The sequence below is a fragment of the Acomys minous genome (genome assembly GCF_964271855.1).
Source record: "Acomys minous genome assembly, chromosome: 19".
Taxonomy (NCBI): domain Eukaryota; kingdom Metazoa; phylum Chordata; class Mammalia; order Rodentia; family Muridae; genus Acomys; species Acomys minous.
This window is the reverse complement of record NC_140499.1, coordinates 17239732-17261511: the sequence shown is the minus strand read 5'-3', so window position 1 is coordinate 17261511 and position 21780 is coordinate 17239732. Positions and strand designations below refer to the sequence as shown.

At 44.4% G+C, this 21780-nt stretch overlaps 1 protein-coding gene and 1 long non-coding RNA gene across 2 annotated transcripts in view; one reads left to right on the top strand and one right to left on the bottom strand.

Annotated features, from left to right (window-relative positions):
- Positions 1–1442: 1442 nt before the first annotated feature.
- Positions 1443–21780, bottom strand: part of LOC311590400 (uncharacterized protein) — a 73032-nt gene continuing 52694 nt past the window's right edge. Inside the window, exons 6-8 of the mRNA XM_084769339.1 lie at positions 10026–10222; positions 2075–2106; positions 1443–1777 (exon numbers count right to left, since the gene is read on the bottom strand). Of these exons, the coding sequence (XP_084625465.1) occupies positions 1661–1777; positions 2075–2106; positions 10026–10222 (346 nt within the window). The 3' untranslated portion in view covers positions 1443–1660. The remainder of the gene's footprint in view (positions 1778–2074; positions 2107–10025; positions 10223–21780) is intronic.
- On the top strand, positions 12909–16713 carry LOC311590402. Its single transcript, XR_014776864.1, has 2 exons — positions 12909–13218; positions 14920–16713. It is a non-coding gene; the product is annotated as an uncharacterized lncRNA (long non-coding RNA).

The following is a 21780-nucleotide window of genomic DNA, read 5'->3' as shown; positions in this document are numbered from 1 at the left end:
AACAAACAAAAATTAAGGGAATTTTAAACCCAGGTTTAGAGAAACCCTAAGATGGTAGGTACAGGTTTTTCTTTCTTTTTTTTTTCTTTTTGTCTTTTTTTATAATTTGTTTATTTAATGTTTATAATAAAAATGATACATTTTATCTCTTTGTGTCTCTCTCCCTAGGTATAGGTTTTTCAAAAGAGAAAATCCCCAAAGTCCACCTTGAAGACTCTCTAAGATACAAAGACATGTAAGCTATGCATGCAGTTGGACAGGTGTGGGTTGCTGGAGTCTGTAATATCAGCACTTGAGAGGCTGAGGCAGTATTTCTGCAAGTTCAAGGCCAGCCTGCAGTACACAGTGAAACCCTGTCTCAAACAGACAAACAAATTTAAGAGAAAAGAAACTGAAGCAGTTGATGCCAAAGCTGAAGTCGGATTCTACACTTTACATGCACAGGAAAACAGCACTCTGTCTCGTTTTTGTGTGATAAAGTGAAAAGAACAAATAACGGCCAGTGTTTTTATAAATGTGTGGGCTGCACAGACTCCCCTAAGGATGGTGACTCCTCCTGAGAGTGCCCTCCCTTCCAAGCACAGAGATCTCAGAGCTGGACCACAAGGGACAGAAAGCTGCTGGGACTGGAAAGGAGTCTTTGAGAAATGAGACAATTGCCTCCACACAGGAGCCCTGAGGTCGGGATCAGCCACCAAGCCCCTGAGAACAGACCTGCTTCCTTGTCATTAGCTGACAAGACTCGGTTTGAGAAACTAAAGCTTGGGGGCAACGCTTAGATGAAATAATAAAACTAATTACACTCATTGCTGCTGGGTGTAATGGGAGGTGGGCACAGCGTGTGTCTCCCACCCTTCTCCTGTGCTACAAGAAGCAACAAACAAGAGAAAAGGAAGAAGTAGAGACTTGCGCTCTGAGGGACAAGAGGGACGTTCTGGCTGCATGAGACAGGGAAGACAAGCATGGCGGTGTTTGGGGGGAGCCTTGCACTTCCGTGGTCCATGGCTATCCTGTGGGGTGTATACCCTCTAGCTCTTTGCATGCTTAAATAATGTAATTTTGACCATAATATTTATTCCAACTCAATACAAGTCAAAGGGATTAGCTGGATTGCTTTTCCACCATGTTATTACAATCCCTACCCTCCACTCAAATCATGCCAGTTTGCTTTGTTGAAATTCTTTTCATCACGCTGTTGATTTTACTGAGTGGGTGGCCAGCTTGGCTTCTCAAGGTGCCTTACAAATTCAGGGATTATAGCCTTTACCAAGATCACTCTAGCACAAAAAAAAAATTATATATGGAATTGGGTTATGTTTTCCCCTGCAATTTTTTTAGATATTTTAAAAACATTTAAATATTAGGTATATGGAGTGAGGCAAATGAACACCCAAGTTTATTTTTCTAAATATTTAGTCACTTTATTTTAAGTGATATTTTCATACGAGTTTGGAATTACTGTTAGTTGTGTTTCTTCGGCTACTTAGGAGAACTGGAGAATTTTAATTTTTTTTTTTTTCAGAAACAGCAAGACTACTTTCTCATTGCTAATTCCTCTTTTCAGGATGACTCCAAATCCTGGCATCAGATTCTGCTGATAGCTGGTACCACGTCTGACTTGTACATGGACCCATGCGTGCTGGCGCCTGGGAACACTGACTCAGCTCATGGGAGCACAGAGCATCTTTGGATCTCTCAGGGAGGCTCCACCTGTCTTCATGCGGCATCCACAGCTCTGAGGAAGTGACTCTCTGGAGAGCATCTGCTTGGAGTCACACTGCAGAGGGACGAGGTTTCAGAGAATCAGCAAGGAGGACACTGCCTATGCAAATGACTCCTTGTCCCAGGTGACATTTTAAAGACAGTTGCCTCTCTAAATTTCCCCAAGTGCCTAATTTTAAGTGATTCTCTAGAGCTTTAAAGCTTTATTAGTGATCCAATCTTTTTCTCCCCTTCTCTTCCTTTAGCTCACTACATTGTTGAGACTAGACACCCCACCCCCCCACCCCCACCAACCACCCCCCCACCCCCACCACCACCATGAGAACTCCCACATTGGCAGCCTTACACTCACTTTGAAACCGGAAGCTTGCGCAGGTGTTGATGCTTCATGTTGTTGAATAAACACACCGGATATAATCTTAATAGAAATTGTAAGGCTGGAAGACAGCTCCATGGTTAAGAGTACAGAGTGCTCTTTCCGAATTCAGTTTCTCCCCATGCACATAGGGTGGTTCACACCAGCCTGTACTCCAGCTTAGGGTATCCTACAGCCTCTCTGGCCTTCTCCAGCGTTGCACTCACATGGATAAGCCCACACAGAGATACACATTTATATATATGGTTTTTATTTTGTTTTGTTTTGTTGTTTTTTAAGTAAGGCAAAGGCATCAAATTCATTAAATGACTGAAAATGACTGATCAACTGTTGGGTGAATAGGATCCAAGGCCACAGTGTTTTTCCTAAATATTGCCCTCCTGTGTAGTGCCATACCCAATTCCTCAAGAAACAAATATCAGAGAGGTGAAAATGAAAACTTGAGGACCTCATAAATGTTCAAATATAAGCCCTCAGCTTGCTGCTCCAGCCATCGTACCAGCATTTCCTGCAATGTTGATAGACACTTAACCCGCGGGGATGGTAAGCGCCCCCCCAAAATCCTTTCTTTTATAAACTGCCTCAGCCATGGTGTTTTATTACCACAAGTGAAAAGTAACTGACATGCCTCTTAACCCTTTGTTGCTATTCTGCAGTATGTGTGTGTGTGTGTATGTGTGTGTGTGTGTATGTGTGTGTGTGTGTGTGTGAGAGAGAGAGAGAGAGAGAGAGAGAGAGAGAGAGAGAGAGAGAGAGAGAGAGAGAGAGAGAGAGAGAGAGAGAGAGAAGAGACAACAGAGAGACAGAGAGATTTACTTATGTGTAATGTCTGATCTAAGAGTTAATTAGTAATTAATGTTGGAATAAAAGAAATTGTGCTTGCCTGTGGCACTGAGGCAGGAAAGCATAGGGAGTAACTTAGCAACCTGGTACTCCACTTGGCTTGGGCTATACACACACCCTCTCTGAACAAAGCATCTAGCAACCTCTTGGCAACCTGGAAGTCCCCCTGCATCTGGCTGCACATATCCCTACTTTAAACAACAGAAATAATTAACTCTCATTGGTAACCTCTTGACAACGGCCCCCCACCCAAACACATCTTGAAATGTATCAAGGAACTACAGAAATCAGCCAATCCAGTTTAAACCAGTTCTACATGCATGCACAATAAGGTAAACTGTGTCCCCTGCATATGATCTCATCCTTTGGCATCTCTGAGAGTACAACAAGATCATTAAAATTGAATGCATTGTGGGAAGGGGCACATATACGGTGAGTGAAGGCCTCATCCAAGCCTGTCAATCAAAACAGATAACCTTCCGTGCTATCTCTCTTAGCAACAAACCTCTCCTGTCTCTTGAGCCCATAAAAAAGGAAGATCCTCCGAGTTATCTCACTCGTGTGGCCCCCTGTTGCTCTTGACAGCATGTCTGAGCTATACTTTGCTTTGCTGTGAATAAATTCTCCTTAGTAATTTTGTTTTTCTTTTGAACGAAGCACTAAGAACTTGGAAACACCTGCCCTAGTCTCCAGCCACTGCAACAGGATCATTTGACAAGCTGCTCTCAACACAACCACTGTATCTTGTGAATTTGTTGCCATTCGATAAACTCTGGCACTGTGGAAAGACACAGATGTCCCTGTGTTTCTGATACAGTTTGTTCACCACAATCTCCAAATATAAAAACAAGCCAACAAGTGGTGCATCAATTCTTACTGCCACACAACAATAGTTCTGAAATTTCACCTTCTAGTTTGTTCAAAACTCTATTGTTCTTTGTTTATTGAATCTGTGTGAACTTGATCACTTATTGCTTCTAGCACTTTTTTGTAAACCACATACCATTTTGGGGGTTAAGCCATCGTGCCACCTGCAAGCATCAACAGCCTGGCTTCTTTTTCTGATATACTTAGGGCCTTTTTCCTTCCACAGTCTCATTTCACACCCTGGAACACTCTACTCAGTGTGTAATAGCAGTCTTGGGACCCATTGACCTTTTCCTGACCCTCAGAAACTGTTTCCCTGTTTTACAGGGTCTATGAGGCAAGCTGTTTTTTGTTGTTGGTATAACCAGACTTTACCCAGGTTGGGAAAACTCCTTGGCTTCACTATAAAATTGCTGTTGAATTTTGGCAACTCCTTTTTTTTTTGCTCATACTTCATGGAATAGTAAGAAATCTTCCATGATACATCTGCTCAAACCGCACGTTTATAAGTTATCAGAATGTGTAGTGAGAGTTTTGGCTTCTTTAAAAACCCAGTTATGTTATGTGAATATGTTTTTGTTTTAATCCCAGGTGTGGGTTTTAGGCTGCTTCAGATTGCCCACAGCAACACTATTTGCCTCGAGAGGGCTCTGGCATGGGGTGTGATTCTGCCAGCTGAAGATAGCTTAGTTCTGGGGACTCTAGAGAGAGTCCAGAAGAAGACCAGAGCCCCAAGAGTGAAGGTGTGGCTGTTCCTTCTGCTGGCTCCTGCTGCTCTGTTGGGTGGTCAAGTGGTCATGGGGGGGAGGGAACAGGGAGGGGGACAGAAGAAATTAGTGATATCCTGACAAGACAAAGATCAGACTTGCCCCCAGGGAGCACAACTCCCTTAACCAGCAGGAAGTAGTAGTCTAAAAAAGATCTCAACGTCACTCTCCCCACTAACCTTCTGTCTCTCTTACCTGGTGTTGGGACGCTAGAAGGAATTGGGGTAAAGAAGGGTAGTAGATATATAGTACCCAAATAAAGTAGAGTAAACAAGTGCACCAGCAAGAATAAGATGAGCTGAGTTTTGCTTTTTGCTGTGCTGGGTACGTTCCTTCCCTCAGGTTTATAAGAGAGCAGCACAGGTCTATGCAGGGTGAGGTGGCACGATCATGTCCTAGGGCCATTATTCTGGTTTAAGGGGCAGTTTTTGATCTAAGCAAACTCGCAAAGCAAAATGCAGAGACTCGTCATCTGCCAGGACCAAGGCGGTAGTGTAACAGCAGGGGTGCTGGAATGGGCGAGGTTTGATAGCACCATCACATGCCGCTAGTCCCTGAAAGTTCCATTCTCGTTTACGGGAAGTTGTCCTGCCTAGCGCCCACTCTAAGCCGTGAGAAAGGCATAAGCCTGGGTGATCTGCTGGCTAGTGTTACAGACATCTGGACATAGCAAACTTGTTCTGTTGATCACTCCCATGACTTTGCTATTCTTCTCTCTGTATTATAAAGCCCTTGGCGGGCGACGTCTGGTCCTCAACAAGATTTCCTGAACCTATGCATGCTCTCTCATAGAAGTGAAGCACCATTTTCAAAATTATGTTTAAGGCTAGAATACAAAAAGCATCTATACCTTTTTTTTTTTGTAAGCTATGATAAGCACCAACCTGTTCAGAAACCAATTAAAACCTCTGCTCAGGCAAGACCCATCACAGGGATGTTTACGGTGCCAAGTTAGGCACTGCTGCTGCCTACATATCAGCTCATGGTCCCCAGAGCAGACTGAGAGCTGTCACCAGCTCCACTTCTGTTGTGAGCAGTCGACCTTAATCCATGCCATCAGCTGGTAACTTTTAAATTAACTGGTTATGATAGGTGGGCTATGAACTGAAATCCTCTGCGGTCACATAAAATCCTCTTTCAACAGGCAGAGAGCCGGATGGCCTGACTCAGCGTCCCTAAATGGACAATCAGAAAATGGACATATAACGATCATGAAATCAAAACAAAAGCAAATCTGACCTCTGACACAGTGACACAAAATCTGCAAATACCTGTAACTTACAGGGAGAAAGTTTAACAGCCAAGAGGTGAGTGTTGAGTATGTTTTCACATCCCCTGGTTATCACACTAAGCCTTTCTTTTGCCACCTGACACGTCTTATTAACTACCCTTTTATGGCGGGATGAGCAGTTAGAAGAATCAATCAGTGAGCCTAGCCGATTTGACATTGGAAGTGACAAAGGACAGGTTGTTTACGTTCTGGCAGCCCGGAAGTTGAACGGACCTCGTTGGAAATGCTCCAGAAGTGTCTGAGTTGTGCATTTTGCAGATGTTGGAATATTAGCACAGATGCAGAGGCGCAGTGAGAGGTCTTAGGGACACAGCCCCATGCCTCAAGAGGAAATCCATTGCACTCTGCTGCCTGCCCTGACACACAGCCTGACAGGGCCTCTATACAGCATTTTAGAACACCCGGATCCTGCTGAAACCCATCCCAGAAGGTCAGGGGGAGGACTTCCTGCCCACAGCATAATGTGTCCAGTCAAAAGTTTTAAACTGCAGACCAATTTCCACCTGCTAGAGGAAAAGCTGCCAACACACCAACCAGAACACATGGCAGAAATGATGGAGAGAACCCGGCTGCAGAGCTCAGCTCAATCCAGGTGGTGAGCAGGTGAGCAGGAACAGACTGGGGCATGGCCTTGGCTTGCAGTCCCAACCTTGATCAGGTGCAAACTGCAGCTGCTCCTTGGGTCTGCATGATCCTGGGCAAGAAGGGTCTGTTTCCTCTGGTAAACGTGGGGACACTAACAGTGCCTCCTCCCAGGTCCCTCCCTGTGTGAGTCAAATGCATGTCTTTCTAGAAAGCACCAGAACGGAGTCACCCTTTATGTAATTGCCTTCTGTGTTTTAAATTTAGCCACTTAATATTTTTAAAACATTTAAGATGAAGTAGACATTTTCATATATTCAACCGAATTTGAGTTTTATTAAAATTAGGCTATTTAAACTATATGCTCCTCTAAAATAAAACTTACCAAGTCTTTTCATTGTTTTTTTGTCTGTTTGCTTGTTTTTCAAGACAGAATTTCTCTGTGGAGCCTTGGCTGTCCTGGACTCATTTGGTAGGCCAGGCTGGCCTTGAATTCACAGAGATCCACCTGCTTCTGCCTCCCTGAGAGCTGGGATTACAGGTGTGAGCCACTATGCCTGGCTTTCACTGTCTTTTAAATGGCACTGAAACAAATGCTATCATTTTCTTTGCTAATAAATGATTTTTTAAGGGAAAATACAGACATCCAGCAGTGGGCGAGCCAGACAGCTGACTCTCCAGAGACCACCTGATGGGCATCAGCAGGTGCCTGATGCTTGTCTAAGATCTCCTGGGGCTATTTGATACTTTATGGCCACAGTTAGTGCAGTAATTTAAGGTTAATGCGTATTCAGATTCTAGGATCATGAAATCGCACACAACACTGATAGATACGGCATCACTGTTTTACCATCTTTCTGAAATACCAGCATCCACGTAGCTGGGTTTGGGCTGGAGGGAGACACAGAAAATCTGTCAATGCAGTGGGGAGGTCAGTGGGGAGGCCAGTGGGGAGGTCAGTAGGGAGGATAGTGGGGAGGTCAGACAGGCCAGAGGATAGCTTTGCTAAGCATATCTTTCCATTTTCAAGCCAACATTTTAAATATTCAAAGGCTTTCATTTCACTTAAGGTTTTATTTGACTCCATGTAATTTGAATGTGGAGTCAACTTGGGCAACAACAATATTTGGCTGTGATTTCATCAAGGACGCGCGTAGGACAGTGCTTGGTTTTCTTAATGCTGAATCTGCATTCAAGTGGCCACTGTTGTCTACACAACTGAAACGTTCCCAAAGGGCCCCGGGAAAGCTCAGCAGGGCTATGATCTGGCCTGACTGACACGCTCACTGTGTAGGTTCTCTCAGTTTCTTTCCACCACAAACCCCAGTTCCTCTGTAGCTGGGGTTTCAGAAACAGACTGTGCAAGCATGGAGCCATATTGATCAGTATTGTGTGCCCCTGCATCTGGCGCCTTCTTCCATCATTTGTTTATTAACCTTAAACCATTTTAAATTTGGACATAAAAGGCTGGGTTCAAATCCCAGGTCTACCACTCCCTGTGTATCTGGACCTGGACTGTGTCACCTAACCTAGCTCACTAGCGACAATTCCAAAGTTTGTACAAGGACAGCCGAACTCAGACTTGTACTTCTGATGCTTGCTTGTGTCCGGAGCCTACCATGCACAATGCCTACTTTAATCAGCTGTGGCTACTACTGCTGTGCGCTGTGTGGCAGTCAGAGTAGCAAAGGCAGGAGTGCAAGCAATTGCTTTATTTTTTTACTGTAACTTTAAGAGATTTTTTTAAAGGCAAAAGTGAGTGTTTAGTCCCATGGAGATGTCCAGAACCTAAAGGTCTGTGTGACAAGCATGACCAAAAAATGACTTCTCACTGGTGAGTGCTGTTTCTGACATGGCTATGACAGACACCCATGCATCTGGACGCCGATTAATTCTTTGCAAGTAAGTTCCGCTCATTTGAGAAGACTCAGCAGCTCGTGTGTGATTAAGACCAACCAGACACATGTGGGCTGCGGGCTCTGCTCTCAGTCTGCACAGGCTAAGCTTTGGGATCCATACCAGCTGCTCTATTAGACCAGCAGTTTGAGGTCCCTGTTGGTCTCCCCCAGGCAGGCATGTCAGATTCTAGCAGGAATATGATAAGCCGACTCCGATATTAGATTTTTTTTTCCTTAGCACATTTATCCTAATTTCTAATCAAACTAAACTCCAGAGCCTTTTTCTTTTTTTCTTTTCTTTTTTTTTTTTTTTTTTTTTTTTTTTTTTTTGATTTTCGAGACAAGGTCTCTCTGTGTAGCCTTGGCTGTCCTAGACTTGCTCTATGGACCAGACTGGCCTCAAATTCACAGCAATCGCTCTGCCTCTGCCTCCCAAGCGCTGGGATTAAAGGCGTGCACTACCACGCCGGGCTTCCAGTGCTTTCTATAGACACTCTAGCTTCAGGATGCCAAGAAAATTGAGTGCAGAGAATATAAAAGATGGGTTTGCATGCTTATAATAACCCAAATTCCCTGTTCTAACTTGCAGTATAACAAGGCCTCATGATTGGCCTTCAGTTGGTATAATTTAAGTATTTTGAAGTTGTTGGTTGAAAATATAAACATAAAAGAAGGGAAAGTCAACCTATACATTTGTGGAACTTCTTTATTTGATTAGCCGTAAACACTAGAGTGTAGCTGTTCCCACCAGCAGAGCCTCACTTTTGCATAACAATCACTACATCACAAGCATTGTTTTTCAAGAGCTTAGATTAGCATGGGCTGACACATTTAAAGGCTCCAGTGCATGTAAGACTAAGTCAGAAAACTGAAGCCGTCCTGTGGAGCCCCATGAGGTGGAGAGGGTGAGGAACCCAGTTAGTCTCCTTGATTTCTGCTCCTAATGCTATCTTTTGTTTTGTTTTGTTTTGTTTTGTTTTGTTTTGTTTTGTTTCTAGACAGGGTTTCTCTGTGTAGTCCTGGCTGTCCTGGACTCACTTTAACCAGTGTGTCCTTGAACTCATGGAGATCTGCCTGCCTCTGCCTCCCAAGTGCTGGGATTAAAGGTGTGCGCCACCACACCTAATGCTGTTTTTAAAAAGTGATCTGAGAGCAGCAGAAACCAAAAAAATGCCATTCATAGATGACTCTAATAAAAAGATTGACAAATTGTTGACTCTCCTTTTATATAAACTGACTATATGTGTGTGTGTGTGTGTGTGTGTGTGTGTGTGTGTGTGTGTGTGTATACCCATCCCATTGACACTTGTGTCCCATACACACACACACACACACACACACACACACACACACACACTAGATCTGAGGCCGTCTGCTGCCCTTGTGTGCAGGAAGTGTCCACTCCATCTCTCACTGGCCTGGTACTGGTTTCACAGGCTAGGCTGGCTGTCCAGGGAGCCTCAGGGAGACCCTTGTGTCACCCTCTGCAGTACCGTATTTACAAGAGGGTGCCACCAAGGCTAGCTTGTGTGTTCTTGGGCTGGGACTCACGTCTTCAAACTTGCAAGGCAAACACTTTACCCTCCACCTGAACTCTGCCTCTTAATAAAGAAATTTAGACGCATCTTTCTTAAAAGAACCTGAGTTCCCTTTTCGCCCCATCCTTCTTTCCCACTTACGTGTCTTCTTTACAGGTAACCCGGTGTCTTCCTCACTGGAATTACGCTCATGCGCTCTCAGTTTTCCATCATGTTCGTTCTTCCTGCGCATCTCCTTCCTGGATCCCGCTTCCTCCCACTCAGTGACCGTGTTTAGTCTACTCCAGGAGTGCTGCTGTACCTTAGCATGTCTGAACCAACGAGCTGGCTGGTCCTTCCTGCTGAAGGCAAGCATAGATGGACCGGGTGCGCCTTTTCTTCACCCACTTCCGGGCAACCTCCACATTACTTGTCCTGTTTGAAGCAGTCTCTTGCTTAGAGCATCACCAGCCTTCCACAATGCAGAGGGAAGAGAATAATTCTTTGTGTTGTTAATGTTACCCGTGCAAGTGGAGCTATCTGGCAATGCAACACTTGAGTCAGCGGGAAATATGCCTTGTTAGATATGTGCAATGTTGAAAGCAGAGTTTTTATACCCAAAAGACAAGGCTGCATCTTTGATGCCTGAATCACAAAAGGCTGGCCCCAACTCAGTGAGGAAATGCCAGATCCTCCCTAATATAAGGTGACACTGGGCAAAATATCAGCTGGTGTCCACCTGTTGTCTTCCTTATCTCACCTAATGGTCTTTGCAGGTAAGTCAGCAGAGGGACCTAAAATTACATAACTTTGTTGCCAGGTTTTCAGTGTGCCAGAGGAGCTGGTTTTCCGGTATCTGAGTTGACCCAAAAGCTGAAAGGTCCCTGTGTTAATGAGTAATAAATACTCGTGGCTGAGCCTCACTCTGGTCGGATGCCAAGCAAATCATCTACTGCCTGGGACCATGCAAGCATTCTCCTTACATACCTCTGATGCAAGCAGGAAAAAAAAATACTTAATCCCTTCTCTAAGTGCAGTAATCCATGCAGCCCAGATAAACATAAAGTGAGGGATAAGCACAACTTTAAAGCAAGCCATGAAGTAAGTTCACTGGCACGCATTCTCTCTGCTGGGGACCAAGTGGAATGTTGATCCTGCTCTTTTCTGACACTCAGAAGTCTCTGAGGAGAGAGGAGGAAGTGGGGCAGTGCCGCGACAGGTCCCTCAGCACTGTGAGACTTCCCACCTGGTGTTCCTCATGATGTAGCTGGGACGGGGAAACAAAGAAGAGATGGTGTGTGTGTGTGTATGCATGTGTGTGTATGTGTGTCTGTGTGTGTATGTTTGTGTGTGTGCATGCGTGTAAGTATGTGTGTGTATTGTGTGTGTATGCACATGTGTGCATGTGTGTGTATGTATGTATATGCATGTGTGGTGTGTGTGTATGTGTGTGTATGTAAGTGTGTCTCTGTGTGTATGTGTGTGTGCGCATGTGTGTGTATGTGTGTATATGTGTGTGGTGTGTGTGCATGTGTGTGTATGTGCATGTATGCGTGTGGTGTGTGTGTATGTGTGTGTATGTGTGTGTGTATATGTGTGTGTGGGTGTTGTGTTGCTGTCTTCAACCTCGGTCCATTCCGTTTCTTTCTATACTATACTGGGTCCTACTACTTTTGTAGCTAGTGAGAATCTCAAAGTTGAATGGTGAAAACGGCTATAAGCAGGAAACATAAGGCGCATGTCTGCTTCTTCAGATCTTATTCATGTGAAATAAATATATCTGAGTAACTCTGTTATTTGCTTGCTTATTAATGAAGAAATAAAAACACAGTATTTTAAAGTAATAAAGATGTGTACTAAAACCTTATAAAAGCGTACTTCTTGTTGGCAAGATGGCTTAGTGGGTGACAGGGCAGGCTGTGTTAGGAAAATCCTGTCATGTGAGGGGGAGGGGAAGGGAATGAAGAGGGGAGCTGGTACAGATGCACAGAGTTGCTGGAGGCAGTCAGGTAAGGCACTGACATTAAGGACCCTTTCGTACAAGGATGTGGTTCAAGGAACAGGGTTGGATCTGGAGAATGGGTCATTTGAGCAGCTGCATCAACCAGGGGACCGTGCTGAGATGAAGCCATAGGACCACGCCAGGAAGTTGTTGCCTGACAACCCATGACACATGTGTTGGTCAGTGGTGTATTCTAGGGGCCCATCCTTTGTTGACCTACATGTCTGAGAAGCCTACAAGCCACACTTCATACGGATGTGATACACACATGGTCTTGTGTTACCGATTTAATTTCTAAGTTCACATTTAGTAAAATTGTTTATAAGTGATTTATTTATCAGTTTGACCTGGTGGTTTACACTGGGCAAATAGCAACCTCCCTTCACAAAGAAAACACAGAAAGAGTCTCACTCAAAATGGAGGACACTGAGTTTTGTACAGTGGTGTCACTCAGGGCAACGCACAAGCTTCCGAAAGCTATTCTTTTATGTAATACATTTTGTACAGCTATAGTTTTCTATTTTACCTTTCAGCAGGGCACAGGCTGAGCTCCACAGGCATCAACATAACTAACACTTGACAAGGATTCTCGGTGTGCATGCCACTATTTAAGTTTGACTGGCTTTCTCTAATGAATCTGTGTCATGTGGATTAATTTTTAATCTATTCAAATGCTTTAAGGATGACAGTTAAAAAGAGACAGGAACTGCCCAACCAAATCCTAGTGAGCCCCATTTAGTATAAACTTCAAATACATTTCTTAAAGCTAAATTCAGTTCAATGTGCACAGAGGTACAACTGCCGATATGCATTGGGGTGTCAGTTAAAAATGAGTTTTCATAAAGCACTCTTGGGAGAACGGAAAACTGTGCTTTAGTGATTGAATGTCGGTGAAAGCGCCATATAGCACATCCACCTCTCCTTCAGATAGTTAATCCTTAATAGAATCCAGACTCATGCGCTACTCAAGACACACTTGCTCTGCGCCCAACAGAGCAATGTACAACGTCAGATAAATTAAATGCAAGAGAGAAGCAGTCAGGGAGGGGAGGGGAGGAGCTGATTGGGGGCCTCACCATTTCCTGGAGGAGGAAGCTTGTACATTGAAACTCGAGGGACAGCTAAGATTTCAGTAATTAAAGGGGAGGGGTTTCTTCGGAGTTATAATTAACAGTTGTGTGGAAAGGCAAGAGGTATGCAAAAAAAACTAGCATGGGGAATCTGCCAGCAGTGGTACTGTGTGTGTTCCCATATTGTCTGAGACCTCGGTGCCCTTAGGCAAGACCAGGTCATACCCATCCAGCAACTGAGAACTCTAGAATGCTTCTTTATTTCTTCTCCCCAAATATTACAGTGAGTATCGGTTCCTTCCATTCTGCTTCAGAAATTTTTCTTTCAGTTTTGGTTAGTTTGGTCACTTTAGGGTTGTCATTATTTTGTTTGTTTGTTTGTTTTGTTTTTGTTTTTTTGGAGGGGAAATTGGATTTTTAGAGAAGGGTTGGGTTTTGAGTTTTTTGTTGTTGTTGTTTTGTTTGAGGGGAAGGCTGTTTTTTAGAGACATGGTGTCTTATCCTATAGCCCAGTGTGCCGGCTTGTTTTCTGTCAGCTTGACACAAGCCACAGTCATCTGAAAGACAAGAACTCCAATTGGGAAAAGGGCTCCAGAAGATCCATCTGTAAGCAGACAAGGCGTTATCTTACTTAGTGATCAGTGGGAGAGGGCTGGGCCCGTTGTGGTCCTAGGACAGTTGCTTATTCTCATAAGTGAAAGATGATGCCCCACCTGATACCATGAAAACAGGAGTCCAAGTGAGCCTAAGATGAGGAAAAGACTTGAAGAAGACAGCATCCTCTCTTTTCCATGAGTAGCTTGTCTTTCTGGTACTTCTATTACACGGTGCTCCAGGCTCTCGAGCAGCCCTGTCTTACAATTGTTTTGCTTTCCTTTTCTATGTTTCTTAATTTGAATTTATGGTCTAGTTTTTCTCTTCTCCTTCCACTGTGTGTCTCATAAGAGAAAGGGCTACATGTATTGAATTCACCCTCACACTTCCACACTGGTTTAACACATTATCGAACTGTCGACTGGTTACATTACAAGGGACTCTTTTTACTGGAAAAAATATATTCTAACATCTTGTAGTGTTAATTTAATGGTAAATAGTTAAATGCAGTATAAGGGAAACATTAAACCAAAAAATATAGCTTTTAAAACCACAAAATCATAGCACATGTAAAATTAAATTTAAAAACTGAAAATAAAATCCAACTGAAACCAACAGGATGAATTATATATGGCAGATGCTGTCTTGAAATTAAAGCCCCAATACTGGGTTTAGTGATAGAAATACTTGTTCGCTCGACTTTGGCCATAAAGTATCATTCCTACACCCACGTCATTTGTGCCTGTACATAACTGCAGTGAATTCTGCTTTATGCAATGTAGGCCTAAGTGCGGCAGTCTTTCACTTTATAAGTTCAACAGAACATGTTGTAGAACCTAGATTTTCCCCAGTGTGCTGGCTAGTTTTTCTGTCAACTTTACACAAGCTACAGTCATGACAGGAGAGAACTCCAACTGAGAAAATGCCTCCATAAAAATAGGGCCTTTTCTTAATTAGTGATTATTGGGAGAGGCCCCAGCCCACAGCGGATGGGGCTACCCTTGGGCTGGTGGTGCTGGGTTCTATAAGAAAGGAGGCTGAGAAAAACCATGAGGAGCAATCCAGTAGGCAGCACCCCTGTATAGCCTCTGCATCAGCGCCTGCCTCCAGGTTCCTGCCCTGTTTGAGTTTCTGCCCTGACTTCCTTCAGTGGTGAACAGTGATGTGGAAGTGTAAGCCAAATAAACCCTTTTCTCCCTAGTTTGCCTTTGGTCATGATGTTTTATCACAGCAATAGTAACCACAAGACACCCAGTGCGAATAATCAGTTTTTATTCATTTGTGTAATTAATGCACTATATTCATTTATATAAAACTTGGTTTGTAAATGATATGAGGGAAAATATAATTATTCTTACAACCTAACAGTCTGAATCTAAAATGTCTGTAGGTTCATGTTTCTGAGGCTTTGTCACCAGCTGTCTGTTGGAAAAGCTGTGGAGTTTTGAAGAGGCCGAGCCTGCTTGGTAGAAGTGGTCTTTCTAAGGCAAGACATGAAAGATTATTCCTGCTGTTGGTTCCAGCCCTAAGTGTTTCCTATCCATGTCAGAAGAACAGTCAGGGCCGCACACACCCAACGTCAAACAACTTCCTGCCACGGCCGTCATGCCATCTCCACCACAGTGAGCTGAGACCTCTGTGCTCACAACCCAAACCAACTTCTTCTCCTTCGAGCTGTTTCTGTCAGATAGTGTCACAGTGATGGGGAAACTAATACTAAGAACTGGTACCAAGGGTGGGGTTATTGATGTGGTAAGCCTGGCCAGGAGGCTCTTTAGCCTTTGAAGTGGCTCATGGGAGGAATGTGGAAAAGCCTGAAGATTCTGAGAGTTGCGTCTAATGGTCTGTTCTCATGCCAATATGGAGGAGGAGAAGACGGACAGCGATGTAGACATAAGACTGTGCTCATGAGGACTCAGGTGGGAGCAGAGACTCCGGAAGGAGTTGGACTAGGGCCTAACCGTGCCACATTCTGTCCAACCATCTGACTGTGTTTTATCTGTGTCGTGAAATTTTGAATGAACGTTTAAAATTAATGAACTAAATCATTTCACAAAGGAAAATTCAAGACAGCAGGGAGTTAGGCAGTGCCACAGTTATTGATGACAAGATTTTTTCAGTTTCATGAGAGAGGAGAGGGAAAAAAATCAGTGTAGACAGTTGTGGAAATACAGTTTGGTGGAGAAAGGAATATGAGCATACTAAACACTCTACAGAATAGTGGCACTGATGAAGCAAATTATCTGAAATCCTTAGAGATAAGGGACATAAGAGAGAAATTGAGGATGCTGCATTGGGGCAACAATAATGGTGCCTCAAGGATAACATCCCACCCAGGAATGGCTCTAGGGTGTAACAAATGTCAACTGTCGCTTAAAGAGACACGAAAGGATACTGCATGCACACACTGCTCACACAGGGCCACATAGGAAAGTGATCTCCAGGCTCAACCACCTAGACACTGCAGGCTGCTGTAGTAGTCACTATTTAATTAGTCTCCACATAATTAGCATTTTAAAGACCTGCGGAAAGCAAAAGTCATGAGGTCAGGAGAGAACGTGTACCAAGATTTCAGCAGAAGCCTGTGAAGGTGAGCAGTGTAGGGTCAACGTCTCCACGGAGAGCTCTCATAGGCAAGACTAGAAGTTTTAAGGAGGATGAAGAAGGCTAAGCTGCAATAGAGACCACAGGATGCTGGATGCCAGCAACGTGGAGCATTTGCTGAGGGAAGGTGCTGGCACCAAATGGAGATGACTTAAGAGAGAGGACACATGGGCCACAAATGGCAGGGATGTAGAGGTGGGGCTGCCCAACCTCACTTCATGCCACCACATGCCCCATACATCAAGCACCCAGCTGTAAGCTTTAGCTATGGTCCTCTGGGCTTCATCCCACTTTGACTTCATTTTCCTCTGACACCCCTGTTCCTCACCATTTGGGGGGGGTTGCCCTATAATTGTGTACTGTTAGTATGTAATGTGTAACCTCTGATCATATAAGGCTCACGGCTAAGAATTTGCCTGGAATCTCAAAAGAGACTCTGACCTTTGGTCTTTTGAACAGTTCTAAGGCTGTTGGAAATCTCGGGACTTTGGAAACTAGCTGGAATGTGTTCTGTATTGTGAAAGAGCCCTGAGTCTAAGAGGGTCAGGACCGGCTTGAATTTAAAATGTCTTCCATAAAATTTCACGCTCTCATGTCTCAAGCTTTTGTCTCTCTGTGTGTGTGTGGACCTTAGGAGCTAGGACCTTACTGGTGGGAGTGGGTATCCAGGGGTGAGCCTGTGAGGCTATAATCATCCCTGGTTCTGGTCCTGAGCCCTCTTCTTCCTGTGCATAGCATGCAATAGGAGCAGCCACTGTCTCCAAAGGACATGTCCTTCCCCACTGTGAGAGGTGAGAACCTCTGATAACCATAAGCCCGAATAAATCCTTCCTCCCATGAGTTGCTTCTGTCAGAAAATTTGCCAAAGCAGCAAGAAAACTAGGTGATATACTATCAGAAAGCACGGTTTAAAACCAAGCCTGATTGGTATGCATGGGGTATGATAGAGTATGTATTGGTTTTAAACCCACTGTATCACAAGTCTATGCCCGGTTAACTTGGGGTTTGTGTTCTGTTAGTTCTATTACCCATCTTTCAACTCCTGGGTACCTTAGACTGTCTGCCCATGCCTCCTCCTCCTCCTCGGGAGTACACACAGATCTGCAGGTGTTTGTGAATAGCCTGGGAAAGGTGGGCTGTGCGCTTAGTCTATTCCGTTTCTGTCCGGGTTTTGACCTGGCCTGGGCTTCTCCTCCCCTGTCTGAGCTGCAGAAGGGCAGTATGGACTGTAAGAGGACGAGGGGCTGCCTGGAGGCAGGAGGCATTTGTGAGCCTCATGATTCCCAGGGTAGACCTGAGGGGGGCACTGTGGGACCTGAGTGGAATTAGTGCCTGGCCTGGAACACTGGCTTCAGATAGAATTTGTCAGTCTTCAGACCACGGCCTGTGTGGGTCTTCATATGTACTTCGCACATTTGAAAAGTAGGCCTGAACAAGAAGAAATGCGGCTGTCATCTCCTGGCCTTTGCTCTTTCTTGTCCCCTGGTTATGAGTTCCGGTCCTGGCCTTCTAGAACCTCCAGGCTGTTCCTACATTGTCACTCTTGATTCCTAATTATCTTCCTCCTTTTATCAATACAAACATGTTCAAATGGCATAACTACGTTTTTAAAAATGTTTTATGTGGCTTGTGCTTTGCATTGAGAGGCTGTTAGTCTACCCATCCCACTGGAGAGAGACTGTGCCTGATCCAAGCCCTAAAATTTTACATTTTTAAATGCTTGTCCTGACTAGAACTATATCAATTATCCACTGCTATGCAGAAAACTAACAGCAGAATACAATAAATCCCAGCACCAGTGTGGCATCTCTACCAGCACTCCGTGCTTTGGTTGGCTGGCTCATTTTGTCTGCCTAGTTCATTTGAAAGTTATATTCATCAGGAGGTTCCCAAGAGATCAGCAATGGCCTCTTTAATCAAACCCGGGCCTTCTCTTCCCATGTGGCTCCTCCTGGCAACTGCATCTCAGCCTTTGACACACATAGCTATAGGGTTCTGGGAAAGTGAAGATGCGAGCCACAGGATAGCCCAGCCTGCACGCTCTGGTTCACACAGTGTCTCCTTGGCTGTGTTTTATGGGCAAGAAGAAAACCACAAGGTCAGTCCAACTTCATAGAGTGGAAAAAATAGACCATTGTTAGAAGGCGCTTTCCTGCTCTAGAGTAAAGCTGCACAAAGACAGTGGGTAGGAGTAAGTAAAGTCCAGGGGACCCAGTTACTTTGAACTTTTCAAAAGTAGCTCCACACTCTTGTTGAGGTGTGCTCCAAATATTACACAGAACATACATGGGCTAAGCGAACAAACTAAACCCTTCTCCTTCGCTGACTCCAGATTTAGCTGTGTTGATTATACCTGGAAGTGCTAATTAAGGAGCATCATAAAATCCACTAACAACCAACATTGGCTTTCAACCTTTACATCAAACAATTATAGTTTGGTTGTTTAGGAAATCTCAATCAATAAGTACCGCTCTATATAAGAGTAGGAAGTATCGTGCAAGCTTCAGGAGTGCTTTCAAAATACTTAACAGACCATCAGTTAAGACTGTCGAGCCAGGGTGGCTATTTCTATTTTCGTCAGCTCATCATTTTTGGATGCGTGATTCCTCAACTTACTGGTTCACTCAGGTACATTCCCTGGCTCACCTCTCTTCCCTGTCCACTGTTCAGCCCATCAGACATGGCCTCCCACATGGCTGCTGGAAAAAGGTTTCCCAGAGATTGCTCAGTTTACACCTAAACAGAGTCCTCTCTCACACTCCAGGCTGTGAGAGATGGGCACAAATCTCACCCCGATGGAAAACAGCAACACCATGACCCAAAAGACAGACAACCCCCCAAATCGTTAGTAGCCTTGTTCAAAGGCAAGGGCAGCTACTGCAGGGAGCCGAACACAGATTTAGCAGTATTTCTGAGAGAGCTTTGATAGTGCTATCTAATGGTGGTCTCTTCTCTGATTTCTGTAGTCCTGACTTTCTGCCCCTCACCAGGGTTTTTTTTTTTAACTAAATGTAATATACTTCCTCATAACAGAAATAACTCAACAGCAGAGTCAACTGTTTAATGGGAACTCAAAATTATAGACACCTGGATGTGTTTGTAAATCAGTGTCCTGTAACTCACTTGAGTAGAAGCTTGTCACTAGCCATGGCAGTTCAGGCAGGCTTCCAAAGGCAGAGAATGATGAAGGGGAAAGTATGTGAAAGCAGCCTTGAAGAGACATTCATTTTCAACAAGAGGCCAAAGGTTCACAGAAGAAAAATAAGGATCATTTTCATGAAACAGGGTTGGGTCAAGTCCTCCCTAGTTAGGCTAAAAATAACTACATTCAAGGTTACAGTGAAATTAGGTGTAACTTCTTAGCCCTTCAAGACTGCTTTGCTGGAACAGTGGGATAAGTGAACAAAGCATTTACCATGGAACACCATTTTCTTAAATAGCAGTCTACACAAAATAACTAAATTGCTCTACCTTGGAACAACCTGTTTCCTGGTTATTTATTTTGTTCTCTCTCTCTCTCTCTCTCTCTCTCTCTCTCTCTCTCTCTCTCTCTCTGAAGAAGATCTGCCCTTTGTTATGTAACAGTTTCCTCCAGAACAAAGCAGTCTATCCTGCACTGAGGCTCCTTAAGCAGGAGGATAAACAACTCAAAAATAGCTTCAGGAAGTCCCTGAAACCAACCAGATTCACTAGGCCCCTCCCTCCCAGAGTAAACAAACCAAACTGCTGAGTCATTCTCAGACAAGCTAACCTGCAAAGAAAATTCATAAAAGCCAAGTTGCATAGACTCTGAGACCTGACAAGTCGCCTGGAAAAAGCAAAAACCACAGAAGCTGCCAGGAGAGGTTTAGACCAACTGAATCCCTTGGCAAAGACACTCTCCAACCTGTTGAGCTGCCTGCAGGGTGTGCAGTTATAGGAACCAGCCTCCTTAAGGACCTCCATTAAGGCCAAAAATCTAGAAAAAGTTGGCCTACCCAGCCTTCCCTTAAGGACCCCCATTAAGGCCAAAGCATGTAACTTTCTAGAGGGTCCAGCTTGAACCAAGGACAGTCGAATATCAGATTGCTCTGTGTGTGTGTGTGTGTGTGTGTGTGTGCGCGCGCGCGCGCGCGCGCGCGCGCGCACCCGCGCGAGCGCCAAGGACAGGAAAAACCTTGAAGAGTCCAACTTGACTCAAGGTCTCAGTCTATGCTCAGGGTCCAGCTGGACTCAAGGACAACCAGCTGTGTTTAAAATTTTCCACTACCCCTCTGCAACTAAAAAAGTTCCTAAACGGACCCTGTGACTGCTTCAATCAATCTCTTCCCTAGGTCATCTTGCCCCTCCACCCATTATCCAACCACGAAATGCCAAGGTTTATAACTCCCTGCTTTCAGCTTTTCTGCCCAAATGCCAACCAATCACATACTGTAAAACTCATTTCTTTGTCTAAAACCTATAAAAAGCCCCATGCCTCTGCTTCTTGGGGTCTGCAGCTTGAAAGAGCTGGACAGACCCCATCATGTCAGCTTAATAAATTCCTATGTGTTTGCATCAACAACGGACTCCATCCCTTAGTGCAGACTCCAGGAATAGACTAGAGATCTCTCTAGAGTTCTCAGTCATACACAGTGTGCTCCAGATTTCCAGCTTTTATGAGCTGTCACCCGTGCTAAAGTGGGCCTTGGTGGTGTGGTTGTCTTTGAGCCATTTCTGTTCCCGTAAGTAGCCTCAGTAAAACTTTAGTGGTATCCATACTTTGTTCTGTCATGGCTTGCTATCTGGGGTGAGTAGAGCTGTATCTCATGTCTTTCCAGGTCTGCCACACAACACCACTGTAGGTAGTACCATCTTTAGGCAAGTAGTCGTGTGCTACAGGAGAAAGCTAGCTGAATGTAAGCCTAGCAAGATCTTGGAAGCTGCATCCTTCCATGGTCTCTGCCTCAGTTCCTGCTCTGACTTTCCTCAGTGACGGATTGTGGCCTGAAGTACAAGAGGACATAAACCCTTCCCTCACCAGCTTTCCCTCGATCGTAGTTTTTCATCACAGCAACAGACAAGAGAGAAGGCTGGCTGGATTATAGTCTGGCTGACAGTGGCTACCCTTACTCAGAGCCCCAGGATTGCTGCAAACAGATCTCTACTGGATAAAAAAAAAAAGCTACTGGATAATCAATTCAAGGAGTCTAATCTCAATATGAAGTTAGGTATTAAGCTCTGTGCCTTAACTTTTTCCTTTTTCTCTCTTGTGTGTGGTGTACACGTGTATGGACATGTCTGGATTCATAGGATTGTACACACACACACATGCAGAGTACAAAGGAAGGTGTTGGATGTCTCTCTTTATCACTTTCTTATTCCCGGGTCTCTCACTAACGCTGGATCTAAGCTGATAACCAGCAGGTCCCAGCCACCCTTCTGTCATTGTCCTTACCACAGCACTGATGTGACAGTACACATGACCTACAGTATACAAGACATGTATACTACAGTATACAGTATATAGGACCACACCTGAATTTTTTATATGAGGTCTAGTGATTTGAACTTGGGTCCTCATGCTTGCCTAACAGACACTTTTCCCTGCTGAGCCATCTTCCCTACCTCTGAATTCACTGCTTTTCAAAACATGAGGAAGGCAAAATAATGAAACAGTCAAGAGAGG